Raw genomic sequence first — 25,873 nt, forward strand, 5'->3', positions numbered from 1 at the left:
AGGGGGGGAAATCCCCGGGCCCAAGCCCAGCCCACAAGATTGGACCTAACTATCCACTAGAAAACCGGTTGACTAATGTTAGGTTTGCCCAACTTATAAACTAGACATTGAACCCCTTCACTTCCGATGTGGGATTCCTGCATCATTCCCTCCCACTTAGAACGTGCACGCCCTCGTGCACGTCCGGCCTGACCCACTGGCGCGCCACACAGACCAACGCCAGCCCGTCACGCAGACACAGGCACACTCCCGAACCCGGGCTCCGATACCAAACTGATGCAGCGAGGCCCGCACACGCCCAAGGGGAGGTGGGTACGCCACTAACAGAACGCACAGGCCCACATGGACAGGGGGGGGGAAATCCCCGGGCCCAAGCCCAGCCCACAAGATTGGACCTAACTATCCACTAGAAAACCGGTTGACTAATGTTAGGTTTGCCCAACTTATAAACTAGACATTGAACCCCTTCACTTCCGATGTGGGATTCCTGCATCAGATAGTTTAAAAGAGATAAAAGATGATGGATTTGAAGGTAATTGGGAAAGACTTTAATCATATTTTTGTTGGGATACAACCAATCGGATGCCGTCATTTGGGTACAAAATAAAAGCAGGTGGACGAATGGCAGTGTGCCATGTCAGCCTCAAAGTAGGCACAATCATATCCATGTCAGCGCAAAATGGTTTCGTTACACCATGTATATGTTCTAGGTCAGCAAGTTAGAAAGACAATCATATCCATGTCAGCACAAAAATGGTTCCAACTTTTAGATGTTGGTCCGCTTGCAGTATCCTTCCTAAGTGTTGAGTGGACAACAAACTCGCCACACAAGCTGTCGGAGACGGCAGATAATCTTAAAAAGTAGACAATCATTAGTCTGCATCAGCTCTCCAGATCATAACACACTGGCTCCGCTGCAGAAAGACAAAAAAGATCGGCTAATTAGTTATTGAGGTTCATTTATTTTACTTCAATCGCTTTATTAACAAATTGTCATTATTATATCATGTCCTGTTAAGATTCAATTGTCTCACATTGGTTGACACAAAGCTAACCAAGTGATTTATATAGGCAAACCCTGCCTTTACTTGTCAATTAGACATTTTCCCAAATTTAAGTTAGTTGGTTTTAACCTATTTATTGGGTTTAGGAGGAACAAACCCATGAGAGTAATCTAATGTATTTATGAGAATCAAAATCTCAAAACGGACAACATAATTGACACGTATTAAGACATGGATTTCTGATATGTCCATAATAAAGTACCATAAAATTTTATAGAATTTGTAATGCATTATCTTGTGATAATCTCTCTTATTGAGTTTTGACAAAAAAGGCATGACAGAGGACTTTATATTGTGAATTATGACCGGAACATAGTCAAATCACTTTTTACATTTATGCTTTGTTTCTGTTTATAATTTAATTTCTTTGTATTTCAGAATCTATGTTGTAATTTATGTCGTCTTCACAATTTGCATGTGTGCTATTGTCATTAACAAGCCTACATAACTAAATAGCTGCCCGAGCCGGCTCATAGTCAAACGTGTTCTCCCCAAAACACCCCTACCTTCGTATCCATTACTGAGAATTCTAGCGGGGACAAGTTCCGGGCAAAAGAGTAAATTTATGTACTAGCATTCCATTGCCGATCAAAACGGAGGGCGTCTCGCCCTCCATGGCTCAGTAAGAACCTTCGATTTGGAGCTCCGATTCGTCTTACATATCCAATTTTCGAATCTCATAACTACAAAATTCGTCGCGGCTTTCCGCTACCAACCACACTTTGACAATCATTCGCACGATTATTCAAGGTAGATTTATCTACTTCTTTTAATGAGTATGTTCACGTTTTTTTCCCCCCTAAATTCCGTTGATTCAAGTTTGGGGTTTCTGTTTTTGGTGATTCTTTTGGTAATTGTGGTTGGATTATGATTTTCCATGGGTTTGTCTGATGTTTCAAGTTGTAGTATTTCGTTTTTGAATTTTGTGATATGTAATGTATTTTTATTTTTTTTGGTCAATGAATTATTGCAGGAACTTAGATTTTGAAATTAGATTCAGAATTAGGAGTGAAACAGTAATCTGACTAACAAGCATTCATGCGAGGAGTATTTAATTTGATGAATGTGGGTTTTGGGTTCAATGAAAAATCTCATCAGTTGAAAAATATGAGCAATTGAAGAAAGAAAGAATGAAGACATTAAAAAAAAAAAAATTACACTGTGTTCATTAGGAAATTTATTAGATAACACATTCTACTTAGAAAGTAAACTTGAAAGCATTATCTGGCTGAAAATTTAAAGGGGATTTTCAATCGAATGAAGGAAAGATTTAGATGGTTATTGGTACATAAGAAAATTATTCTTTTGTCATTCAGAAAATAAGATATGCAAATAAATTATGTACATTTTGAGTTGCATTTTAGTGAAATATATATATTTATTTGCATTTTGAGTAGCAAGGTTGCTTTCAAAATTGTAGTAAGTTTATTGTTGTTGTTTAATTTTATTAGCTTTGATGGTTTGCAAAATTTCTTATGCATATGCTGATATGCTTGGCATGCTATAAATTGAAGTCACTTATGCTGCCAGTGTCATGTTTTTAGGCAAATAACTCCTAGTGCTTGTGCTACTTTGCTTTCATGATAGCTCGTGAGCTGAGATTCGCCTTAGTTGCTAACATAGTGTGAACTGAGGGGTCACATATATCGCAGTAATGCAAAATGCTTGCTTTTTTTTTTTTTTTTAACTAGTGATCATTTACAGAAAAAATAGTGAATGTTAATCCTCTAAGTAAATCAGTCATATTTAGCATGCCGATGTTAGTTATTAATTTTACTGCTTCTAAGATGCAAAACTTACACTGCAGAGGAGTACATGTTTGATTCTCCTTGCAGAGAGCTTAGGGATACTTGAACTTATTCTAATTTGCTACAATAAAGTGAATTGGTACCCTGTGAGCAGTAGCATAGTTGGATAATGAAGAGACAGTTTGATTAGATATATTTGAGTAAGAAAATAGAGTATAGGTTCTGCATTAACTAACAAAGATCTCTGTAAATGGTCTCAAGTGGCTGTGTTCCATGTCATTGTTAGTTTGATTGGTTTTTCTTTTTTTCTTGTGTCTTTACCGTAATCGATAATAGCAAAAGCAGATCAATTCCCTGAGAAGGGTAGTTACTAAGTTGAAACCTTGTTGTGAGACTGTGCTGCTTATGATCGGATAAATTCAATCATCTTCAACAACAGAGGAAAAGAAAGAGGAAGTCCATATATGTTTTGATAGTATCCTGTATACATAACCTTCTGGACAAAAAGGTTTGAAACTGGGTGAGCTCCGCAGAACTGTTGCTATTGGCCCCACTATGAAAACCTGAGCAGGGAGGCACAAGATTTTTTTTTGAATAATGCAACCTTCGACGTATTTTCTGCTAGTTTAATGAATTCATGGTTCTAGATTTGTAGGATAATGAATTTTAGCTTGGCTTAGATACTCCCGATTTTTTTGCAATCTACCTTTTGGACGATCTAACATTTGTCATTCAATTTATGTATCATATACTTTTATGAGTAGCAGGTGGTGACTTTGTTAACCAGAGATAATATATGAAGATGATGATATCACATTTGATGGACTGTGCATTTGATTTCTTAGCATTTGGTTTTTGCCTTTGCAGGTGCATCTTGTCACGTTGTTAGAAGTTTGAAATTGGCTTTTATGTGCTACAAGACTGTATCTTTGTCATGCATTGTTGTACTTGTTGGATCTGCAAGACCGTGGATGTGAGAAAAGTTATGCCATGGCTACATCTAGTAAGTTTGATATGTCATCAGGTAGCCCAGACAGGCCACTATATGCAAATGGCCAGCGTGGATCCAACTTAGCCATTTCCATAGACAGATCAGTTAGCTTTCGTGAGAGCGTGGAGAATCCAATTTTAGCTTCTCTCCCGAACATGTCTAGAAGCAGTTCTTGTGTGACACAAGGAGATGCTGTCAATTTCTTCCAATGTTTGCGTTTTGATCCAAAGGTAGTGGCTGCAGACCACAAGTCTAATCGTCAAGGGGACTTGAAGCGACATATAAATGTTGCTTTTGGCTCACTGGATGATTCTGCTTCTGTTTCTTTAAAAGGAAAGCTGCTACCATCTCCGATACCAGAGGAAATCAAGCGCGTCAGGGATGGTCTGCGTGAAAGTTCTGTGAAGGCCAGGTATTGGATTGTATGTCTTGTATTTGTTTTATCACACTAGTAAGTTGATTAAATTCTTTTAATTAACAGGGGACGCGTGAAGATTTTCAACGAAGCCTTGTCTGTATTTAACAAGTTTTTCCCCAGCATACCTTCCAAAAAAAGATCTCGATCAGATGGTTTTTCTAATGACCGGCCTAATGCCATGCTACCAAGTGATCTATCTGTCCTGGGCCCAAACGTTGGTAAGATGGGACTTCAAAATCATGCCATCTCAGGTTTCGAACGTGATCAGCTAAAGTCAGAAGAAAGGGCCAAAAGTGCTGTTCCAAAGAAACGCACCCGGACTTCTTTGGTGGACGTGAGGGTCTGTATCATCAACCTGTCACATTTATGTGTGCTTTTTTGGCCTTTGTTTACTGGTGTTGTGATCTTCCCCTGAGGTTGTTCATTAACATATAATTTAATTGGCTTGTAATAAACTAATAACCCTCACATATAGTATTGCATATGGGTTTGGCGGTATTACCTTTTCTGTTTATTTTTGCATAATAGCGATCACTACTCACTAGTTGCCACTGTGCTTATTGATGTTTGATTCCTTCTGTTTTGCCTTCACTCGTCTACCTTCTTCCCATGTAGTATAGAAGCGTACTTTAGTTTACTTACCCATTTCTTTTGAAGACCCCAATCACCAATCGCATATTTGCATACATCTACTTAAGTCTAACACATGGATGTGTTTAAGCATTAGATTTATGTTTTTCCTTTATCATTCCATTTTCTGCTCCATTTATTTTAATTTTGGCGGTGTCAACTAGTCCTGACAGTCGCACTGGTGCTTTCTGTATAGCATGATGCATGATTGACACTTTCTCTCCAAAAGAACTTACACTTGAGTGTGATAAACTAGATGGATGCTCGGAGTGGTACTATTGTCAAGACATCTGATGTTGTAGATAGGGAAAGGGAAATGGTAAGGCTTGCAAATGGTGTTGTTCAGGGTGATGATCGAAGTCTCTCGATTGCGGTTGATGGTTGGGAAAAGTCAAAAATGAGGAAGAAGCGTTCTGGCTTAAAGCCAGATCTCTCTCCAACTTTATTGTCGGCTAAATCCACTGATGGCTATCGGGAACCTAAACAGGAAATGCAGCAAAGACCTGTCACTGATGCTCAATTAAAGTCGAATAACGATTCCCCTGGGTTCAGGTCTGCTTTCTTTAAGTGCAATTATTAGTGCTCGTCTGTGGAAACTATTGAAACCTTCATATCCACCTATGCTTTTCATTTATAGAAACATCAATTAAATATATTTATCCACCTCATTTGGTACTTCTCTCTGTTTCCAATTTGGTAATGCATGCCTTTTTTATCAGTAGAATTTCCTTTCAGTATATTGTTTATTTTATAAGCTCATCGTGAGAATCCTGTGGTAGTAGGACTTTTGTTGATACGAATGATGGAGTTTGTGTCGCTTGTTCCCTCTTTATTCTGGAAGATTATTTTCTTTACCTGTTTCCTTGGGAGTATCTGTTGCATGTTTACTTATTCTTCAAGGAAAACCGACCATTAGAAATTTGAATAAGCTGTTAGTTTCAGGTCTTGTTGCAAAATTTATTTTTTGAGTTTCTTATTCGATTTTTAGGTGTTTGGTTTTTAATGCAAAATAAGTTTTTGGAAACTCTAGATTAATTTACCTTAAAAAATGAGAACTGATTAGGAAGGTTCAGAAAACTGGCGAGAGTTCCGTACATAAATGGTACTAATTTGTTGGTTCCTCTGTATCCTGTTATTATTTTCCTGTAAAGTCATGCTTTATTCTAGTGTCCTTGTGTCGTCTATTCTCAAGGTAAGTTCCTGTACCTATAACATTAGTTGACCAATCACCCATGTATACATATGAGTCAGTGCATGAATGAATATGCAAAAGAGCCTTTGTGCTTGAGATATGAATCTTACCTATGAAGGTAGTATAAAGTTATCATTGGGATGATAGAAACTTAACATATAGCTCCTTTCGAAGTCATAATTGTTTTGCATCTAAAGCATGGAAAATGTTTTACTTTGCAATAATAATAGCTCCTTTTGCCTAGAAGTGGAGATCCAAAAAGTTCTTCCTCCTTTTGAGCGGAATGCAAGTCAACGGATTTGTGTTAAAGGCGGTAGAATAAGATTACGTATTGCTATTGCCTGACAAAAGCAAAGGGCCAATAGATTCCCTTTCACAACCAAGTCAAGTGTCATTTTTCAGAAACTTTTATACTAGGGATCAATCTGGTGTGATGTGTCATTTTTTTATTTTACATAAGAAATATCTTATGTTATGAATTTCCCTTTTCTTCTTCTATTTATCTTTCAATTTTAATTTTTATTCAACTGTAGGCCAGGAGCTGCACATGGAGCTACGGGAATTGGAAAATCAGACGGTGTTTCACAACAGACAGGCTTGGTCATGCGGTCTTCTGTCCCTAGAACTGACGCAGCAGACAATGGTTCTCTTCTCATTGAGAGGAGATATCGTTCTATTGGTTCAGATAAAGAGAGAGTGAATCTTCGAGCTGTTAATAGGTATACATAGCATCATAACCCATCTGTTTTTTCCTTCCTATTTTTCGTTCATAGGGAAGGGATGGGGGTTTTCATATTATCACTGAAGTTGTTTGTATGTCAAATTAGTTTCCTCCCTTGCCCTTCATCACTTATTCACTCCTTTGTTCGTTTTCCTATGTTTTTCCTTTCCTTTTTTACATTGTTGGAATTTTATTCTGGGTATGGAACACCTATTTTTCTTGCTTTTTCAGTATTTTCTTTTCTAAATAATCACTATTGATTTATATGCCCTTCTTTCAAATAAAATTCAGGACAATCATTCGAGATAGTCCTAATTCAGATAGCACTATGTCAAGCACAAAAATGAATGCATCTGTTCGTGGCCCACGATCAGGTTCAGGAATCGCTCCCAAGTTGTCATCGGCTGCCCATAGAGCTACTGCTCCTAATGATTGGGAGCTTTCGCATTGTACAAATAAGTCAGCGGCTGTTATTGGAGTTAATAATCGCAAACGTATGGCATCAGCTCGGTCTTCTTCGCCACCTGTTGCCCATTGGGCTGGCCAGCGACCTCAGAAGATCTCACGTACTGCAAGAAGAACAAATTTGGTTCCTATTGTTTCGAATAATGATGAGACTTCTGCTTTGGATTCTGTATCAGATGCTACAGGTCACGAAGTTGGGTTGGGATTTGCTAGGCGCTTGACTGGAAGCTCTCCAAAGCAAGTTAAAATAAAAGGTGAACCCATGTCATCAACTGCATTATCTGAAAGTGAAGAGTCTGGGGCTCCTGAAATTATATCAAAAGAGAGGTGCCAAAAGTCGGATGAGATAGAAGAGAAGGCTGGACAGAATGTCCAAAAAATGTCTACTTTGATTCTGCCAACAAGAAAAAATAAGCTGCTTACTGGGGAAGACCCTGGAGATAATATACAGAGGCAAGGAAGGAGTGGGAGGGGTTTTACTTCCACGAGGTCTCTTGTGCTTGCAACTGCTGAGAAGCTTGGCAATGTGGGAACAACAAAACAGCTTAGGAGTGCCAGACTTGGTTTTGAGAAATCCGATAGGTGAAACATCTCTTCCCCACCTTTGCATTCAAAAAAAATCTATTCCTGCCTCTTTTTGCCATAATTATTTCCAGTAATATAAAAATTGTCTTGACCATTGGGTAATCTAGCTATATTTTGTCAATTGGAACAAGTGCTTATCATTTTGGGCAATTCTTACACAGCAAATCAGGTCGCCCACCAACTAGGAAACTCTCTGATCGGAAGGCCTATAAACGTCACAAGCATATGGCAGTCAGCACAGCAGCTGATTTTGTTGGTAATTGTCTTTTGAATAACCTGATCTGTGCTTACTTTCTCTTGCCCTCTTTTCACCACTGGTTCATTTTACTTGGTTCAGATGATGGGCATGAAGAACTATTGGCTGCTGCTAACGCTGTAATTGATCCTGGTACCATTGTAGCTGACGATTTGTATTCATTCTTTGTATAATGTTCTTGTACTGTTGGAATAATATCATTGATTGTTCACTGCAGCGCATGCACTTTCCAGCTCATTTTGGATGCAGATGGAGCCACTTTTTGGTGTTATTTCGGATATAGACATTGCTTCTTTAGAGCAACAGGTGTTGTCATTTTTTTTTTCAATAGAGTTGGTGTTTGTGATCGTGATTGTGAAAGAAAATTGTGTCTTAATGAGATTTACACACTTTTTATAGTCGAACTACTTTACTTTTAAGTCATGGATGCTCTGCAGAAAACATTCCATGTTGACTTGGTGATATTTGTCAAGTTTGACTGATTATGTCTACCATATAGCAATATTTAAAGTCCTCTTACTTTTCTTGATAATGTTGCATGAAAAAAGTGAGGATTGATAAGATAATAACAGATGATTTCACAGACAATGATAAAAGAACAGATTCAAATGATCAACAACTGGAGTAGATATTGCTATCTTGATGAAAATAGGGAAATATAAGTGGTTACAGAGAAAGATGAACAAGGCAACCTAGCTTTAGAGGAGCTAGAACTTCTCAATATCCTTCTTAGCAAAAGTCTGCCTCCCTCTAAAACCCTGCCCTTTAAATACAGAAACTTAGCCTCGCACAAAACCCTAGATAACAGAAAAGCACTACTAACAGAAAACACCAATAAAAGGATAACTGGACCAGTCTCTCTCAGCCACGTGCCTTAGCTTGTTGTACAGATTTCTTCTTCTTGGTGTAGACCTTGGTAATGGGCCTGGACCTATCAGTGATATTTATCAAGTTTGACTGATGTTTACCATATAGCAATATTTAAAGTCCTCTTACTTTTCTTGATAATGATGCATGAAAAAAGTGGAGATTGTTGTCATTTCTGAGAAGGATTGTTGTTGCACTGTAGATGCTGGAATCTTTTAACGATGTTCTGCTTATCTATCATTTCTTAGAAGGCTAAAGCATCTTTGTTTTATGTCTCAGAAATAATTTTAATGATCTGTAAAGTATTTTACATGTATGTGAAACACCAATGCCTTGTTTAGTTGTCAAGACTTTTTACAATTTATTCTTTAAATAGAATTATGCATTGTGCAGTTGTGCTAATAAACACTTTTTTTTGTTTGATCTATGTTAATTTTCCTTCCCATTATTTCAGGAAAGCTTTGAAACCACTGCAGCAACAGTGGCAACAGCTCCTAACCCTTTTAGTGTAGATGGTATTAACATTGTTCCTAATGGGAATGGATTGATTGATAGTGATGGAGATGTGGGGCTGGCTGGTGAAACAAGGGATATTACCCTTTGTCAGATACTCATATCAGCTATAATTTCAGAGGAAGATTATACCAGTGGAAATGATGAACTTGAATTTGATGAATATGGAAGTGAAAATGATCTAGATGGAAAGTGGCAAGAAAAGGGATTAAATCAACTGGATAACATTCAGTTTGCTGGACATACTCCTTTTAAGGGTTATAGAATGCCTGGTGAGCGGGAACATGGCCAGCCAAAAGTTAATAAGTTGGACACCCCAAGCACGGGGATCAACTCAAATTTCGGTCATCCCCCAAATGGACAACTTTCTGATCAAGCACCAATGCCTGGCATGGCATATCCTGAAGTTCTGTATGATAATATGAATATGAATGAAAAACTTTATCTTGAGCTGCAGAGCATTGGGATTTTTCCTGAAATAACAGTATGTTATCTACACTAGAAATATAATACTCATTTTGGTTTTTCTTTTAGACCTATTACTGCTTCATCAGCATGGATATTTTATAAAAATCTCTATCAGTTGGCAGTTTTTACTGCCCCCCTCCCTTTTCTTCTTTTGGTTTGTGTGCATGTGTTTTTGCACATTAGGTGTGTGGTTGGTAGTGATATTTAGGTAAACCTTTTTCTCAGTCGTTTGTATAATTAGTGCAGAACCCTTTGAAGCTTCTTTGCTGTTCTTCCTGTTCTTTGTGCCCCTTCTTTCTCTTTCCTTCTTCCCACAATTTTGTTTTCTCTTCTTCTTCATGTCCTCTTCTCCTTCCGCCCCCCCCCCCCCTTCTCTTTTTGTGGAGAGGGGTGACATATGTTAGTTTCTGCACTTTCTGCTTGAACATTTACCTTACGTGCTGTCACAGTATGGATTTAATTCCTGTTTTTGAAGTTACTGAGACTTGCATGGGAAATGTTTTTGATAGTTGGTTAACACTAAAATGTTGGTTCTCTTGTGGTAATGAAACCAGTGTTTGTAACTTAATAGAAGCTTTTGGTAGGACTTAAAGCTTTCTAAGTTGTAGTTTGTTTCATGTTTCCCTATATATCCCTTTTGGTGTTCGCTTGGTGCTTCGCAATGAAATTCTTTTTCATGCAAAAGAGGAAAAAAATGACCTATTTATGTATCTTACTAATCACTTGTTTCGATGTCAGTCGGATAGAGGACAAACAAGGACTGAAGGAATCTCCTTGGACATCAGCAAGTTAGAAGAGGAGTACCATGTCCGGGTATTTTCCTTTTCTGACATTACTAAAGCCCTTGTGTACATTGACTCAAAATCTTCATCTTCTGACAATATTTGTTATTGTGTTTCCATTTTCTTATGATTATCATGGGAAATTCTGCAGATTGTGATGGAGATCGATTACTTTTTTCTCCAATTGCAACATTATTTGTTATTGGAGTTTCCATCTCATGGTGTTTCTCTGTTGATGCTACAGATTTCAACAAATAAAATCTTGCTGAGTAGTCTGATAAAATCTGCCTCAGAAACCAAAGAACTTCAAGAAAAGTAATGACATTGTCCCCTCTTCAGATGACTATACATGTGTCTCTTTTTGCAAAAAAATAATTTGTGATCCTCTTGTAAACCCCTAATTTTTTTTTTCTCTTTCATATAGGGAATTTGAACGACATGCTCATGACAAACTTGTTACTATGGCTTATCAAAAGTATATGGTAATATTCCGATGTCTTCGACTGTTAATGCTACCATATATAATGACTCTATTGCAGCAAAGCCAAAAAAATAGTGCCAGATTAATGTAGCAAGGCCCTTCAAAACCCAAAAACAAAGAAGAATAAATGCTTCTTCTGTACTTAGTTTACTGTCTTCTTGGAAGGAGGTTGTGACATATCAAATGGGCTGTCATGGGTCTAATTGTAAACCAAAGTAAAGAGGAGTCGTGGTCATCATCATTATCAGAGCCTTTATCCCAAAGTAAAGAGTAGAAGTAGAAAATAGAAGAACAAAGGCGTTAGAGGTCCAAACCCTTCAAATTTATGGTTACTATCTCTTTTCTGGTTGTTGGTTTACACATTACACATTTACACGTAAGTGCCATTATGCCAATGTACATAGAATGACCTCCTAAGACTCAAGAATTAAATAAATAAATAAGTACATAAGAAATCGATAAAAACTAAATCAATAAAAGCTTCCTGTAATTTTTTTCAGGGTTGTCTTGTAAGTAGGCTATGGTTCAACGAATTGGCTTTTAGGTGGTGTGTTGATGGTGGGTCAAATCAGGTGTAGAAATAGAGGTAACAAAAAAAGAGGGAGGGTTATAGTTAGAGGCGTCCCAATGGGTTGTTTGGTTTTCATAAATGGTACCATACTGCATTCTTACCCTGTCACTTATTTACTGAAAGGAAGTTGCACAAATATAGAAAAATGAAGATGATTTTATCAGTTTCCATCTTTTCCTTTTTTGCTTTTGAAGGGGGCTGTATCTAGGCCTGTCAACGGGCCGGGTTTAGACCCGGACCTGTTAAGCTGGATATATACATAATGCCGGACCCGAGTACCTGGTAATGACCGAATTCTTAGCAGATAGGGTCCGCGTATATATATATCGGACCCTTTAAGGATCCGACAAATGTGTATTATAATATAGTTATTGCATATATGTTTTATATTTCATATTGAAATATCATTTATTTTAAGCTTTATAAATAAAATTCCATTTAAATATTTTTATTTAGTTAAATCATGTTAATGTATATTTAATTAATTACATAAATTTTATCTGTATTATATTAAATTAATTAGTTCCCAATTATTTTTGGTTCTGGAATAAAAATTTCAATACCCGACGGGTTCTGGTCTGGAATATTACGTCTCTTGTCGGGTCCGGGTAGACCCCTATCCTGCTCGATAAGGACCCGTTGACGGGCATAGCTGTACCGGTAGTCTGTCTAACTAGGTCAGTCTGGTGCATAAGGCTACCAACATTGTGGGGTTTTCAGAATAACAGATGTAGCTATACTCCTGCGCTGTCAATAGGCTGCTCTGTTAAGTGAACATATGACTATCAATTTGCATATAATAAGGCTAATAATTTTGGTTGAGTGCATTCTGGTCTTTTTTTAATGAGATTTTATATCTTGGTGTGACTCCTGTAAAGTTTTCTCATTTTCATTTGATGCGTTCACTTTTAAACTGCTATTGAGAATTTTTTATTTATTTGAATGTAAGCCTTCATTTCCTGTACTAGTTATTTCTTGTTCTTCTCAAAAAACTAGTTGTTACTTGTTACTTGTTATCCCAGAGGCTACCACACCATGGAATGATGGTGGGTGTCCGTTCTTTTCTATTTTATAATACTAATTGATCCAGTCTCTCTATGTAATAGACTTGTTGGGGTCCTAATGCCACTGGTGGGAAGAATTCCAGTAGTAAAATGGCCAAGCAGTCAGCCTTGGCATTTGTTAAGCGCACGCTGGAACGATGTCATAAATTTGAAGATACGGGCAAGAGCTGCTTCAGTGAGTCCTTGTTTAAGGATATTCTTATTTCCAGGCCTTCCCGACTAAATAGTTCACAATTAGTAAACACTCCTACAGATGGTGAATCTGCAAAACCATTTACGAATACCTCCAGCCGCTCACTGGAAGGTGGAGTTTCAGGTATTTATTGATGCCTTCTGGTCAGTAAGTGTGGTTTTTTCTTTGTTTTCATGTGTTTTAAAATTTATGTGATGGTTTTTTTTCCCTGCTAATATATTGTTCATCATCTTATTTTGACTCCCTTTTTCATACACATTTCTTTTGAGAAATATAGCAGAATTAATTCTCAGTTTTTTGCGTCTTTTCTGCAGCTTCCATGGTATCACAGCCAGCTAATCTAGTTTCATGGTTGAGTCAGAATGGGGACAGCTACATTAATTCCTCTGATATGCTTCCACCGGTAAATCGATTACCTGAACAAACTTCTGTGAAAGAAGACTTGTGGTCAAATAGAGTGAAGAAGAGGGAAATATTGCTTGATGATGTTATTGGTGGTACTCTTGGTACTTCATCTAGTGCCCCTTCGGGCATTGCAACCTCTCTATCGGGCAGTACAAAAGGTAAGAGGAGTGAGAGAGACAGGGAGGGAAAGGGTCACAGTAAAGAGGTTTTATCTAGGAATGGGAATAATAAAATTGGCCGACCTGTATCATCAAATTCCAAGGGGGAAAGAAAATCTAAAATAAAGCCTAAGCAGAAAACAACTCAGTTATCTGTTTCTGTGAATGGCTTTCTAGGCAAGATATCAGAGCAACCCAAACCAACATTGGTTTCTGAGTCAAAGTCAAGTGAAATGACTACCAATGCAAAGAAGAAAAATGGTTTTGGCTTGGACTCACTGGATGAGGCTATTGACTTGTCCAACCTACAGCTACCAGGCATGGATGTATTAGGTGTTCCAGACGATTTTGGTGGCCAAGGGCAGGATCTAAGTTCATGGTTGAACATCGATGACGATGGACTCCAAGATCATGACTTCATGGGCCTTGAAATTCCGATGGATGACCTTTCAGACTTAAATATGATGGTTTGAAGTTGCTTTCTTTGTATAGTATTCATTATACTTTTGACAAATGAAAAGTAATCACTGTTGTTGAAATGACGAGTACATCGTTGGTCATGGCCATCCAATTAAAATCAGGTAAAATAGATTCTTTTGTAGACTTCTCAAGAAGTTAATTTAATATTTTTGATGTTTTTGGTTTTCCGGTATTAAGTTAGTGGGATCTACTGTAAAAATCTTTTTGTCAAGGTACAAGTTAGCGTGTCACAGTGGTATATATTTTAGGAAAGACTGTATCCTAGCTGTGGCTTTTACAGATCCGATAACCACGCTCTTGTAAATACATTTGAAGTTTTTTAATAAAGATGAGTTTTTGTTTTCAGTGCAATGATCTCTTGTTGGGCTACTTGTGTGTTGTCTTTTTTTTCCCATTAAAACAACTTCCGTGCACAAGACTCCCATGGTGACGGGGTCGGGGACGGGCATGATGTACGTGGATATTACCCCACATAATATGTGGAGAGGCTATTTCACGGAATTGAATATGTAACCTTTAGTGTTTTTTCCCCGGAATTGAATCTGTAACCTTTAGTGTTTTCCCCATTCTTTTACAGAAAAAATTAAATGGTTATTTTTAGTATTGCCTCTTGTTGGATGCTCAGTTAGTGCCATTAAACTGACTTCTGCTGGTCGCCTCTTTTGTAAGTATCATTTCTTTCACCTTGCATTCATTGGCTCTCAGTATATTGTACTTTCAGGCTACCGAATGGTAAGATTTTTCTCACTCATTTTTTTCCTGATCTCATTCCTTAGAGGCTAGTTGCTCCTTCTCTCAGCCATTTGTATTCTAAGTTTGTCTGGTTTATTTCCACAGTACCTACTGTATATTTTGTCATAAGGTGGCGGCCATTTTTGTTCTGCTTTTCTTCCTGCAATATCTTATGTTAATCATTTGTGCACTTTGTATTTTTCATATGGAATCAGCACAGGAGGAGAATAGCTAGGGCCTAGCAGTGGACGCTGAAACTCTTTGAGGTTTGTTGCCTGACAGCATTTATCATAAATGATGATCATCATTGAGCTTTCTTAAGTTGTCCACTATGTAGCTGGCTCGGTGATCATTTTTTTTTTTCATTTTTTGTGACTGAAATATTATCAATTCCTACTCTTTCTTTTTTGCCTTTGTTTTGGTGCGATGGGTTTGATATGCAAGTCCGTTCCTTGAATACGATTACTGTTGAGATCAAAACTGAGGACGAAGGGCTGAACCTCGTCTCATGAAAGAATTGAGATGTTGCCAAGCTGTCTCAAGTTACTACCCAGTTTTTGATATTGCAATGAATTGATTTTGGATACGTAAGTATCTCTTAAATTATGTCAAATTAGTCATATCTGCTTCTTGGTTCCATTCATTGAAGGACCCTCATTTAGTTTTGCTGGACTCCAAAATTTGTGATGGCTATGGTATATAGGGACGCTCGGTTTGTTGCTCGATTTATCTTACATTTCTTTTGTGTAAGTTTCACCTGCGGGTTAAGTTGAAGAAACAGAATAAATTGATTTATATTCCATAGGAAGCAGTTATTTTCCTGTCTGGTGCTGTAGTATAGTCTCTAGCGTAAAATTTTAATCCGAGGAGTTTTTATTTCACTGCTGGTGTATGCTAATTTTCCCTAATTGATCGTTTGTCAGTATACTATGTTGGTTCTGGCACCTCATTAGACAGAAGAAAAGGAGGAGAATATGTCCATGGGTGTATGTATGTAGTGTGAGGACCAAAGTCAGCATTGCAGTATTGCTGATAAGCGCAAGAGATCCAAACAAGAATGAAGTTAGTTGGACAAACAAAGAAAAAAATTGTTTCAGTCGTGGGAACCCAGTATACAAGCAATATTTTGCAAGGGCTACTCATATACAAGGAAAGGTGATGGGATATCATTCCTGGAAATATATGGGGTTGTTTGATATAGGTGTTTTCCAGTATATGAGTGGAAACTTGAAAACACTAATTGTTTTCTTCTTTTTGTATTGGAAGTGAAAACACGGAATGATCTATGTTTATTTCCTCTTGAGGCACACTCCTTCACACGTTTATCTTCGTTCACCAATGCGGCTCCATATCAAGTAAGTTCTCTCATCTATCTCCTCTCTCCTCCTTAACCCTTACATCCTCCCCCCCAACCCCCAATTTCCTCTACCATGATTTCTCATATCAGCTACTTTGAATTGCAATTTGCACATCTAGATAAGAACATGACTTAGAAAAAAAAAGGTAACTGTTTCCAAAAAGGATCCAACCCATTGAACATGACATAACTGTGAAAACAACTTTTGTATTTGGATTTGGATGGTAATATTATATTTGATATTATATAGAGTGGCACCATATCTTAAATCTAATATTTATTTCTAAAATGGAAGGATTAAAAGAGTATAATATTATGTTAACTTTGACATCTAGAGGCAATGAGTTATGGAATTGATTTCGATCACTGTTGCAAAAGAATTTTTGTTATAGGCGGTAATGTGATTGGCTTGGCTTTTCCTCCATTATGTTGTGAATAATGTCCCGTGGTCTGATTTTGGGTGATATGCATTGTCTGGATCATCATCCAAGCCTATTTCAAAAGTTGGGGGTCGGCTATACGAGTATAAGAAAATCGAAAGGAATCCATTATGTGTATTCGTTTCCGCCATTCATTTCTATTTAGGATCATTCTTTCGTTCGTTTCCGCCATTCATATTGTATCCAAGTCATTGGATAAAAATGAATCACTCACCCATTGACGGACTTCAAGTCTGGTTGTCATTTTGAGTTCTGGTGTGTGGAAGTTTATGGCATTTGATGGATAGGTTTTGTATCTTGTGTCATGTGGTGATTGATCATGTTTGCTTTCCCTCTTAAGTACCCCATTGGGATGAACTTGGTAGTCTTGAGGATTTAGTTCTAGCCAGCGTCGATGCCTGATCATTGGTGGGCATGAGTATATAATATCTGTCTTATCTGATAGTTATCCGTGTTTTACTTTTACATCCGGATGAGTGTATCTTTTACAATGTCATTTTTGAAGAGGCTTCTGTTCCCTTGTATCCAGATGAGCCTCGTAATAGGCACAGGTATTAACGTAATAAACTTTTGCTTAGCCCTTATCCTTTGAGAAAGAAGTCCCAACTCCTAAGCAATCATTTCTTTGTCCACAGAGAGACTACAAAGAGATGGAGGTAGGTATGGAGTAGAGCTGATAAAACCCAAGCTTTGGCATAGGGTTAACATTCTTTACAGCCGCCTGCGCCCAGAGATTCGGGCTTGTGATCGTTCCCAAGCCCTGGCCTAGCGGTGAAGGTGTCAGTGTCGATTTTCTTGGCACCCATTCGAATATGGAGTCAACAAGAAGTGTATTTTGTTTGCGCACTTACAATATAGTTTTATTTTGAATCACATTTGAATTAGCTTCAATATGTTGTGGTTGGATACTAAAGTGCATTTGTTTTGAGGATTTTGCGGAAATGCATCTCATAAGAAGCAGTTAGGAAGAAAAGTTGTGAGCATTGCCAGGTTCTTGGTGAAATTTTTTACAGCAAGCATCAAGGCAACTGGACAATCATCATGCTTCTCCAAAGATCAGCCAATATCTGAGTGAAAGCAGCTTGAAGAAGAAGGGTTGTTTTTTTTTTTTGTTTGATGTTAGGACCAAAAAAAATCTATCTTGAAACAAAAAATGTGAAATCCTATGTTTCTTGTGTAAATTAATGAAGGTGCCACAAAGAGTCATGTTCGAGTGGATAGAATACAAATAAAACACACTTCTCTTAACGGGTTAATAGAATTTTTTGTTACTAAAAGATATCAAAATTTTCATTTTGGTTGTTGAAAGATGAAATGTTTCAAGTGAATAATAGATAATTTTATTACTTTTTCAAAATGGTCATTAAACTGTAATATGTTTTATTATAGTAATTATCATAATGTTTAAATGTTTTAACATGATCATTAAAAATGACTATAATGAAATATAATACAACTTTCAATGATCATTTTGAAATAGTTAAACATTGGGAGGACAAAATGAAACTTGATATAATATAATTTAGGGTGATCATTTTGAACAGTTAAATATTGAGTGATCAAAATAAAGCTAGGGACATATTGCAGTGAACAAAATTACATTAACCGCTTCTCTTTAACAGACAAACCTTGCTTGCTTTCGCTGACCTAAAGCTGCATTCGCAACTCCCGGTTTTCAATCCAGTTTCTTCTCCAACCGGGCAAATTTGCTCTTCTTCTTCTTCTAATTTTTCTCGTTGCGATGTTGATGTTCATATTCCGTGCCTGCTTTCGCAATCTACTTATACTTTTTGGTCTAGATAGAATTCGAGAAACCTGGGTTTGATTGTTTATCTTGAATCTGATATACCTGTATCAGATGACTGGTTGTTTGTGTGCTGATGAATTTTCCTCTTGAAAAGGGAAATTCGAGTTACGATTCTTGGTCAATAGACGAAAATATTTGTTATAGGCTTGTTAATGCTCGGGGAAATCTTTCTCCAGCCATTAAAGTAAATGCAATGGCTTCTCTCCGTGTACTCTCCAGACCAAACACCCCCGCCGCAATGGCAATGGCCAAAAGACCCAATTCTCTCTCTTCTGAAATTTCCCAAAATCCCATCGAAACCCAATTCATATCTCTCATTCACTCCTCTAAGAACACCCTCCAACTCTACCAAATCCACGCCAAGATCCTCCGTCTCGGCCTCGTTTTCAACAGCCGTATCACGACCCAGTTGATTTCTGCGTCGTCCTTACTTAAGTCTGTGGATTACGCGATTTGCATCTTTCGCCAATTCGAACCCAAGAACACGTTTTCATTTAATGCTTTGATTCGTGGGCTTACAGAGAATTCCCGTTTCGAGAGCTCCATTTCTCATTTTGGGCTTATGTTGAGGTTAAATGTTAAACCTGACAGGCTTACGTATCCGTTTATACTCAAATCGGCTGCAGCTTTGTGTTGGGGAAGGATTGGTGGGGCTTGCCATGGAGGGATTTTGAAGTGTGGAATTGAGTTTGATTCATTTGTTCGAGTTTCTTTGGTGGATATGTATGTAAAAGTTGAAGAGTTAGGCTTGGCATTTAAGTTGTTTGATGAAAGTCCTGAGACAAGTAAGAGTGGTAATATATTATTGTGGAATGTTTTGATTAATGGTTGTTGTAAAGTGGGAAAGATGAAAAAGGCTATGGAGCTTTTTGAGGCAATGCCAGAGAGGAGTTTGGTTTCTTGGAATAGTTTGATCAATGGACTTCTAAGAAATGGGGACTCGAATCAAGCTTGGAAGTTTTTTGATCTGATGCCAGAGAAAAATGTGGTTTCTTGGACCACAATGGTTAATGGTTTGTTGCAGAATGGTGACCTTGAACAGTCATTGAAGATGTTTTTCAGGATGCTGGAAGAAGGTGTGAGGCCAAATGAACTCACTATAGTTTCTGCTCTTTCAGCTTGTGCCAGAATTGGCGCCCTTAAAACTGGAGTTCAAATTCACAACTATATATCCAACAATGCTATTCGGTTGAATGGGGCTATTGGAACTGCTCTGGTGGACATGTACGCAAAATGTGGGAATATCGAGCATGCGAGTAAGGTGTTTGGTGAGACAAAAGATAAAGACATTTTGACTTGGACTGCTATGATATGGGGTTGGGCAATCCATGGATGTTTTGAGCAAGCTATTCAATGCTTCAAACATATGATGTATGCAGGTCTGTCATTTTACTAGCTGTGGTAATTCAATTCAGTTTCTGTTTTTTAAATTACTTCTTGATGAAAATTATACTTGCCACGTCTGTAGGTATCAAACCTGATGGGATTGCGTTCCTTGCCATTCTAACAGCATGCTCACATTCTGGACAAGTAAATCTTGGACTTAATTTTTTTGACAGCATGACGCTTGATTATTCCATTGAGCCCACCATGAAACATTATACATTGATGGTCGATCTGTTAGGCCGAGCAGGCCAGTTAAAGGAAGCTCTCAGCTTCATTGAAAGCATGCCTGTAAATCCTGATTTTGTGGTATGGGGAGCTCTCTTCTGTGCTTGTAGGGCCCATAAAAATATTGAAATGGCTGAATTAGCCTCAAAGAAGCTTCTGGAACTGGAACCCAAACACCATGGGAACTATGTCTTCCTTTCAAATGTTTATGCTGCAGTCGGGAGATGGGAAGATGTGGAGAGGGTAAGAACTTTGATGCAGAACAGATCTTTCTCTAAAGATCCTGGGTGGAGTTATATTGAGGTGGGGGGCCATGTGCATAGTTTCATGGTTGGTGATAGTACTCGTGAGAATGCTGATAAATTGTACTTGAAATTGGAGGAAGTGACGGCAGCAGTGAGGTTGCAAGGTTACCGGCCTGAAACTAAATGGGTACTTCATAATATTGAAGAAGAAGAGAAGGAAGGCGCACTGGGAAGTCACAGTGAGAAGTTGGCACTTGCTTTTGGGCTTCTTCATACTTCTCCAGGGATGACCATAAGGATCATGAAAAACCTTCGAATTTGTGGGGATTGTCATGCATTTATGAAATATGCTAGTAAGGTAAGTCAAAGGGAGATTGTAGTCAGAGACATAAAGCGGTTCCATCATTTTAGGGAAGGGACCTGCTCATGCAGAGAGTTCTGGTAACATGGTACGTGTGGCTAACCTAAACCTTGGACATCGACAATTTCGTAGTAACTATATTAAATGCCATATGACTCGAGATTATTGCATTAATAGCCAGCATTTCAAGTGTCTCTGCTTTTTATATGGATAGGTTTGATTTATTCTATTGCACAAGGGCAGAGATAGTATATCTGAGCTTCTTATATTTGAAAATTTCCCCGCATATATCATGGCTTCATGATTTTAGACATTGTATCTCCCAACTAAATAGTTCACAATCAGTAGATATTCCTGCAGCTGGTGAATCTGCAAAACCATTTACCAATACTTCCAGCCGCTCACTAGAAGGTAGAGTTTCAGGTATTTATTGATGTCTTCTGGTCAATAGGTGTAGACTTTTCTTTGCTTTCATGTGTTTGAAAAAATGTGACATGTTTTCTTTCTTGCAGATATATTGTTCTTCATCTTATTTTAACTTCCTTTTCCTTACACGTTTCTTTTGGGACATATAGCAGAATAACCCTTTGCTTGGCCTTATCCTTTGAGATAGAAGTCCCAAGCAATCATATCTCTTTGTCCACAGAGAGACTACAAAGAAATGGAGGTAGGTATGGGGAGTACAGCTGATCAAACCCAAGCTTAAGCATAGGATTAACATTCTTTACAGCTGCCTGGGCCTAGCGGAGACCCTCTTGCTCCTAGAATGCAGGTGCCCATGTGGATTTTCTTGGCGCCCATTCGTCAACAAGAATTTTATATGGTTTGCACACTAAAGGTCTAATTTTAGCTTTGAGTCACATTTGAATTAACTTGAGTATGTGATGGTTGGATACTAAAGTTGATTTGTTTTGAGGATTTTGCAGAAATGCACATCATACAGGAAGCATTTAGGAAGAAAAGATGTGAGCATTGCCAGGTTCTTGGTGGGAATTTTTTTATGGCGCGGAGGCAACTAGATAATCATCATGCTTCTCCAAAGATGTGCCAATATCTGAGTGAAAGCAACTTAAAGAAGAAGATTTTCTTCAAGTGCACACAAACTGTTAAAAGGATTCAGACAAAGTGATCTTCTATGAACGATTTCTCTAGTAACGTTAGGTATATTTCAGATGTGAAGGAGTTTACCCTATATTAGGACTTAGGAAGTCTCCTGGTTTGGCACAAACTCTCAATAATCTGTGTGTGGACTGGACTGTATGGCAGACTCTAACAAAGCAATCGTGATTGTTTTTTTTTTAGAGACAAAAATCCTTGGATTGGAGTTTCTACTTTGTCTGTCACCCTGTAAATGTAATTCTTTATTTTCTTTTCCTAGCCCAATTGGTAAGCAATTATTTTCTAGTTAGGGACAAAATAACAACTCAAATAAAAAAATCATCATCCATTTTGTAGCAATCAACACTATAATTTATATATATGGCAAAATTATATTATTATTATTTTTAACAAGGAAACGTGTTTTTGAATAAGTCGATCCTCTTTAAATACCCTATTAATAATTTAATATGATGATTACTTCGATTTGAGTTTTTTTTTCTTTTTTTGGGTTGAAAGTTCAATTTGAATAATTCTTAACTAAAATAATTTTGTAAAAGTCGAATTTTTATTAGAATTTAGAAACGGAATTTACAAAAAAACATCAAAGACGAGTGGAGAGAGTCGAGTCGAGTCGAGTCGAGTCGCTCGGTTTTCAGAGAAATAGTAAACACACTGAAGAAAACACTCCTCTTTACATACAAACCTTGCTTGGTTGCTTCCGCTGATCTAAAGCTGCCTTCGTAACTCCCGGTTTTACTCTTCAGTTTCTGTTTCTTCTCAAACCAGGCAAGTTTGCTCTTCTTCTTCTTCTAATTTTTCTCCTTTTGCGATGTTGTTGTTCATATTCCGTGCCTAGTTTTCGCGATCTTCTGATACTTTTAGGTCTAGATAGAATTCAAGATATATGGATTTGATTATTTATATTCAACTCCGATATACATGTATCAGATTACTGGTTATTTGTGTGCCGATGAATTTTGCTCTTTAAAAGGGAAATTCGTGTTACGATTCTTGGTTTAGGGTTTCAATAGACGAAATTATTTGTTATTGATCAATAACTGCAATCAAGAGCACTCAGTTACCTTTGTGTGTGGAGTTTAAGGATTAAGAGGATATTCAAGGGAAAAGACATTGGACATAAGTACAGGCTTTGTTTATGTTTCTTTAAGAGTTTCAGATGGTTGGTTCCGTCTTCTGATTTTCATATATTGTCCTCTTTTTTTCATCTGTCTCAAATTTTTTTGAATGTGAGTGACTATGCAAGTTCGTTTGAAACTGAATTCAAATATACTCTTCTTTCTTAAATTTTCGGAACAGGTATTTGAGGGGAGAAACCGAACTAAGATCCTCCCCGTGCTGGATACGTCTATGCCGGTCCACATGGATCAGAGTATGCATCTTTCTTTGAGTATTTATGTCTCCCCACTTCTGTGTGGACAGTTTCATGTCAGTAATCATTCAGTAATGCTTGGAACGAGAATATGGTAGCTTAGCTTCATGGTACTTTGTTTAATTTCTCCTCTTTGGAACAGGACCTCGCAAGTCAACCTCTGCAGCAACACACCCTTTATGCCTATATATTATTAGGAACAACTAGGCTACATGAAAAATTGGCTTTTGTGGGAGCAAAAACAGTGCAGTAAAACAAACATTAAGATTTAGGCAGGGTTTTTTCATTAGGAAAAAAATTCGATAAGGCAGGTAATGGGATGGAATTTGTAATATTTTGTATAGTTGTCTTTTTCTTCATAAGCTGCTATATGCTCGACCTTACAAATTGATTATCATAATTCACCCTTAGATCATTTAGATCTTCTCACGTCATAAAATGTTGTTGGTACTATGAAAAGTGTATGACCACAAAAAAAAAGGATAGTGTTGTTATGTATGTTCCACTTGCCGTTCGACACTATTTTCTCTGAAGATATTGTTGTTATTGTATGTTACAATTGTCATTCAACACTTTTTTTCTCTGATATTCAAGAATGGTCATCTCATAATCCATCTGAATGAATTAGACAGAAGCAGTTTTGAATTCAGGAGTATTCTAAATATAAATAATGCTGAGGCAGTTATCTGTACAAGGGCATGCAACGGGTGCTTGAAAGAGCTTTATGGATGTTGACTCTCTACCATGAGGTGATACAAGTACCAAATTAGCTAATATAATGAAAGACTTCTTGGTTTCACAGATGTTGGTCCTAGTCCTCAGGACACACTGAAGGATTGAGAAGGAGCCTAGAGTTAGTGAAATTAGGGTCTGATAAGCATCTTGACCTTTTGAGGCCATCTGCAAGATATTCTTCGTTATTCAAAGTGTGTATTTCCCATGTGCCTTTGGCAGTCATCCTGAAGTTAATATATCTCTTCATATATGTGGAAAATATTTGTCGCGTTTAGTTTCTTGTTTCCGCTCAAGTTATGTATGCATCCATCAGGGCCGTTTTTAGAATAATATCTGGATTGGGACTATCAGAAAATGCGTTAATATCCTCACAAATGTTTTCATAGTAACTTGTAGGAGTTTGATGCTCCTTGTGTTAATGCTTGTCTCATAAAAAACTAGGTTCACCTTTCCCTTCCTCCACTTATAATAAAGCAGTCTCTCTAATTGATACCGATCATCAAAAGAAAAGTGTATATTGTTAAATCCTGTTTTAACTGTCATTTATTCCATCATTTGACAATTGATTTCAGTATGTTCAAATTAATCTAGTTTCATGTGACAAAAAATATATACTTGAATTCTCCTAATTGGTCACTTGATTGTTTCAAATTCTCATTGATGAAACAAATATGCAGAAACTACTTGTTTTATTTATTTTAACCATTGAATGACATTTATTATCTCAATAGTGCGAGCAACAAATGCTGCAGATCATGAAAGGGGCAACTATACCATTATTAGGGATCCGGAGGACCTCGAAGCTGGGATTTATGACAAACCTCTTCCATGCTTTGGTTGTGGAATTGGATGGTTTTCGTGAGTAGCTTCTAATCTTCTCCTCCCACAACCCTGATTCTCCCTTCTGATGTTTGGATCCTTTGTTGTAGATTTGCCCCAACTCTTTTCGTCTTATGTTTGCCTCTGTTGTTGCAGTTTTCTTTTAGGATTTGCATTTCCTCTCATGTGGTATTATGCTACTATTCTTTATTTTGGAAATTACTACCGCAAGGATCCTAGGGAACGAGCAGGCCTTGCTGCCTCTGCAATTGCTGTAAGTGTTTTGTCAATAGTCAGTCCTGATCCTGTCACAAGAAATTCTCTTTATTCTTGCCATTATCTTGTTTATGCAATTGTATTTATTAAACTTTACTCCAAAATGTAAAACAGGCTACTAGCATTCTTACTTGGATATAATTGTTGATGTAGGCAATGGTATGTTCGGTTGCAGTGGTGATCATAGTAGCTAGTCTACTATTGTAACGTCGGATGATCAATTTACTAGTGGCTCCAGCACCCCTAGATTTTCAAGAAGATGACTCAAAAGACTTTGGTGAATTGCACGTATTTGGTAAATATATACTTTGCGCAGAAGGGTAGGAAGAAAATGTGGTGACAAATGGAATTCCCAACCCTAAAACAGACTTGCAAACTTGGCAGGAAGGAAGAGGAATTTCCAGTCCTCCCTCTTAACAGTTATGAAGAGGTATAGTGGAGAAATTATTTCCTGAACATAGATTATTATACATGTTTGATGTTTCCATGGTACAAGTATTGTGAGATGGGAGGTTGAGATTGCTTGTAAATAATTTACTTGGACCACATGGCATAATCAAGTAATCCTCCCAAATGAATTGATAATAGAGTAAATATTTCGTAAACACTGACTTGAAAGACTTAAAAGAAGCGTGGGCGACCGAGGTTCACCAAAAAGCAGGATTCAAGGTCCACAGCAATGTGAAACGCACCGTTTTATGGTCTTTTCACAAAAACCATGTATTTCTTTGGCTAAAATGCAATACACACTTTGTTGTACAAGAAAGCAGGTCCCAATTCCCAAAGGTTCCCACTCAATGTAGCATCGACAACAGATCACACAACTCCTCAGCTCCCTTGCTCTCCTGGCTTAGGTAGGGATGCTGCATCTTCAAGGGAAATATTTGAGGCCCATGGACCCTCCAAAGTTTTCAAAGTTGTGTAGGGACATGAACTAGTCTCGAGTG

The 25,873-nt window shown here is 37.6% G+C and overlaps 3 protein-coding genes across 17 annotated transcripts; all 3 read left to right on the forward strand.

Moving 5' to 3' along the window:
- The first annotated feature begins 1,568 nt into the window (after positions 1-1,568).
- Positions 1,569-14,403, forward strand: LOC120005178. The gene is made up of 15 exons (XM_038854671.1): positions 1,569-1,814; positions 3,680-4,215; positions 4,285-4,561; positions 5,108-5,403; positions 6,577-6,762; positions 7,056-7,811; positions 7,976-8,070; positions 8,152-8,202; positions 8,288-8,376; positions 9,392-9,934; positions 10,657-10,731; positions 10,945-11,015; positions 11,125-11,182; positions 12,859-13,132; positions 13,324-14,403. Exons 2-15 carry the CDS (start codon positions 3,803-3,805, stop codon positions 14,043-14,045), a joined length of 3,906 nt encoding a protein of 1,301 aa, XP_038710599.1. The 5' UTR covers positions 1,569-1,814; positions 3,680-3,802; the 3' UTR covers positions 14,046-14,403.
- Positions 14,404-18,167: 3,764 nt separating this feature from the next.
- On the forward strand, positions 18,168-21,916 carry LOC120006616 (pentatricopeptide repeat-containing protein At1g04840-like). 14 transcript variants are annotated; one of them, XM_038856706.1, is made up of 5 exons: positions 18,168-19,767; positions 19,857-20,693; positions 20,820-21,028; positions 21,181-21,443; positions 21,532-21,916. In XM_038856706.1, the coding sequence occupies exons 1-2, from the start codon at positions 18,462-18,464 to the stop codon at positions 20,687-20,689; spliced, it is 2,139 nt and encodes a 712-aa protein (XP_038712634.1). In that variant the 5' UTR covers positions 18,168-18,461; the 3' UTR covers positions 20,690-20,693; positions 20,820-21,028; positions 21,181-21,443; positions 21,532-21,916. The 14 variants fall into 14 exon arrangements, with proteins under 14 accessions (XP_038712634.1, XP_038712633.1, XP_038712640.1 ...); XM_038856705.1 differs by having other exon boundaries at positions 21,184-21,443; XM_038856712.1 differs by having other exon boundaries at positions 20,820-21,016; positions 21,184-21,443.
- Positions 21,917-22,324: 408 nt separating this feature from the next.
- Positions 22,325-25,403, forward strand: LOC120004950 (60S ribosomal protein L18a-like protein). Of its 2 annotated transcripts, none has more exons than XM_038854333.1 (5): positions 22,325-22,492; positions 23,024-23,096; positions 24,563-24,689; positions 24,807-24,924; positions 25,080-25,403. In XM_038854333.1, the coding sequence occupies exons 2-5, from the start codon at positions 23,075-23,077 to the stop codon at positions 25,131-25,133; spliced, it is 321 nt and encodes a 106-aa protein (XP_038710261.1). In that variant the 5' UTR covers positions 22,325-22,492; positions 23,024-23,074; the 3' UTR covers positions 25,134-25,403. The 2 variants fall into 2 exon arrangements, with proteins under 2 accessions (XP_038710261.1, XP_038710262.1); XM_038854334.1 differs by having other exon boundaries at positions 24,584-24,689.
- The last annotated feature ends 470 nt before the right edge of the window (positions 25,404-25,873 follow it).

Source organism: Tripterygium wilfordii, chromosome 9 (genome assembly GCF_013401445.1).
Source record: "Tripterygium wilfordii isolate XIE 37 chromosome 9, ASM1340144v1, whole genome shotgun sequence".
NCBI lineage: Eukaryota > Viridiplantae > Streptophyta > Magnoliopsida > Celastrales > Celastraceae > Tripterygium > Tripterygium wilfordii.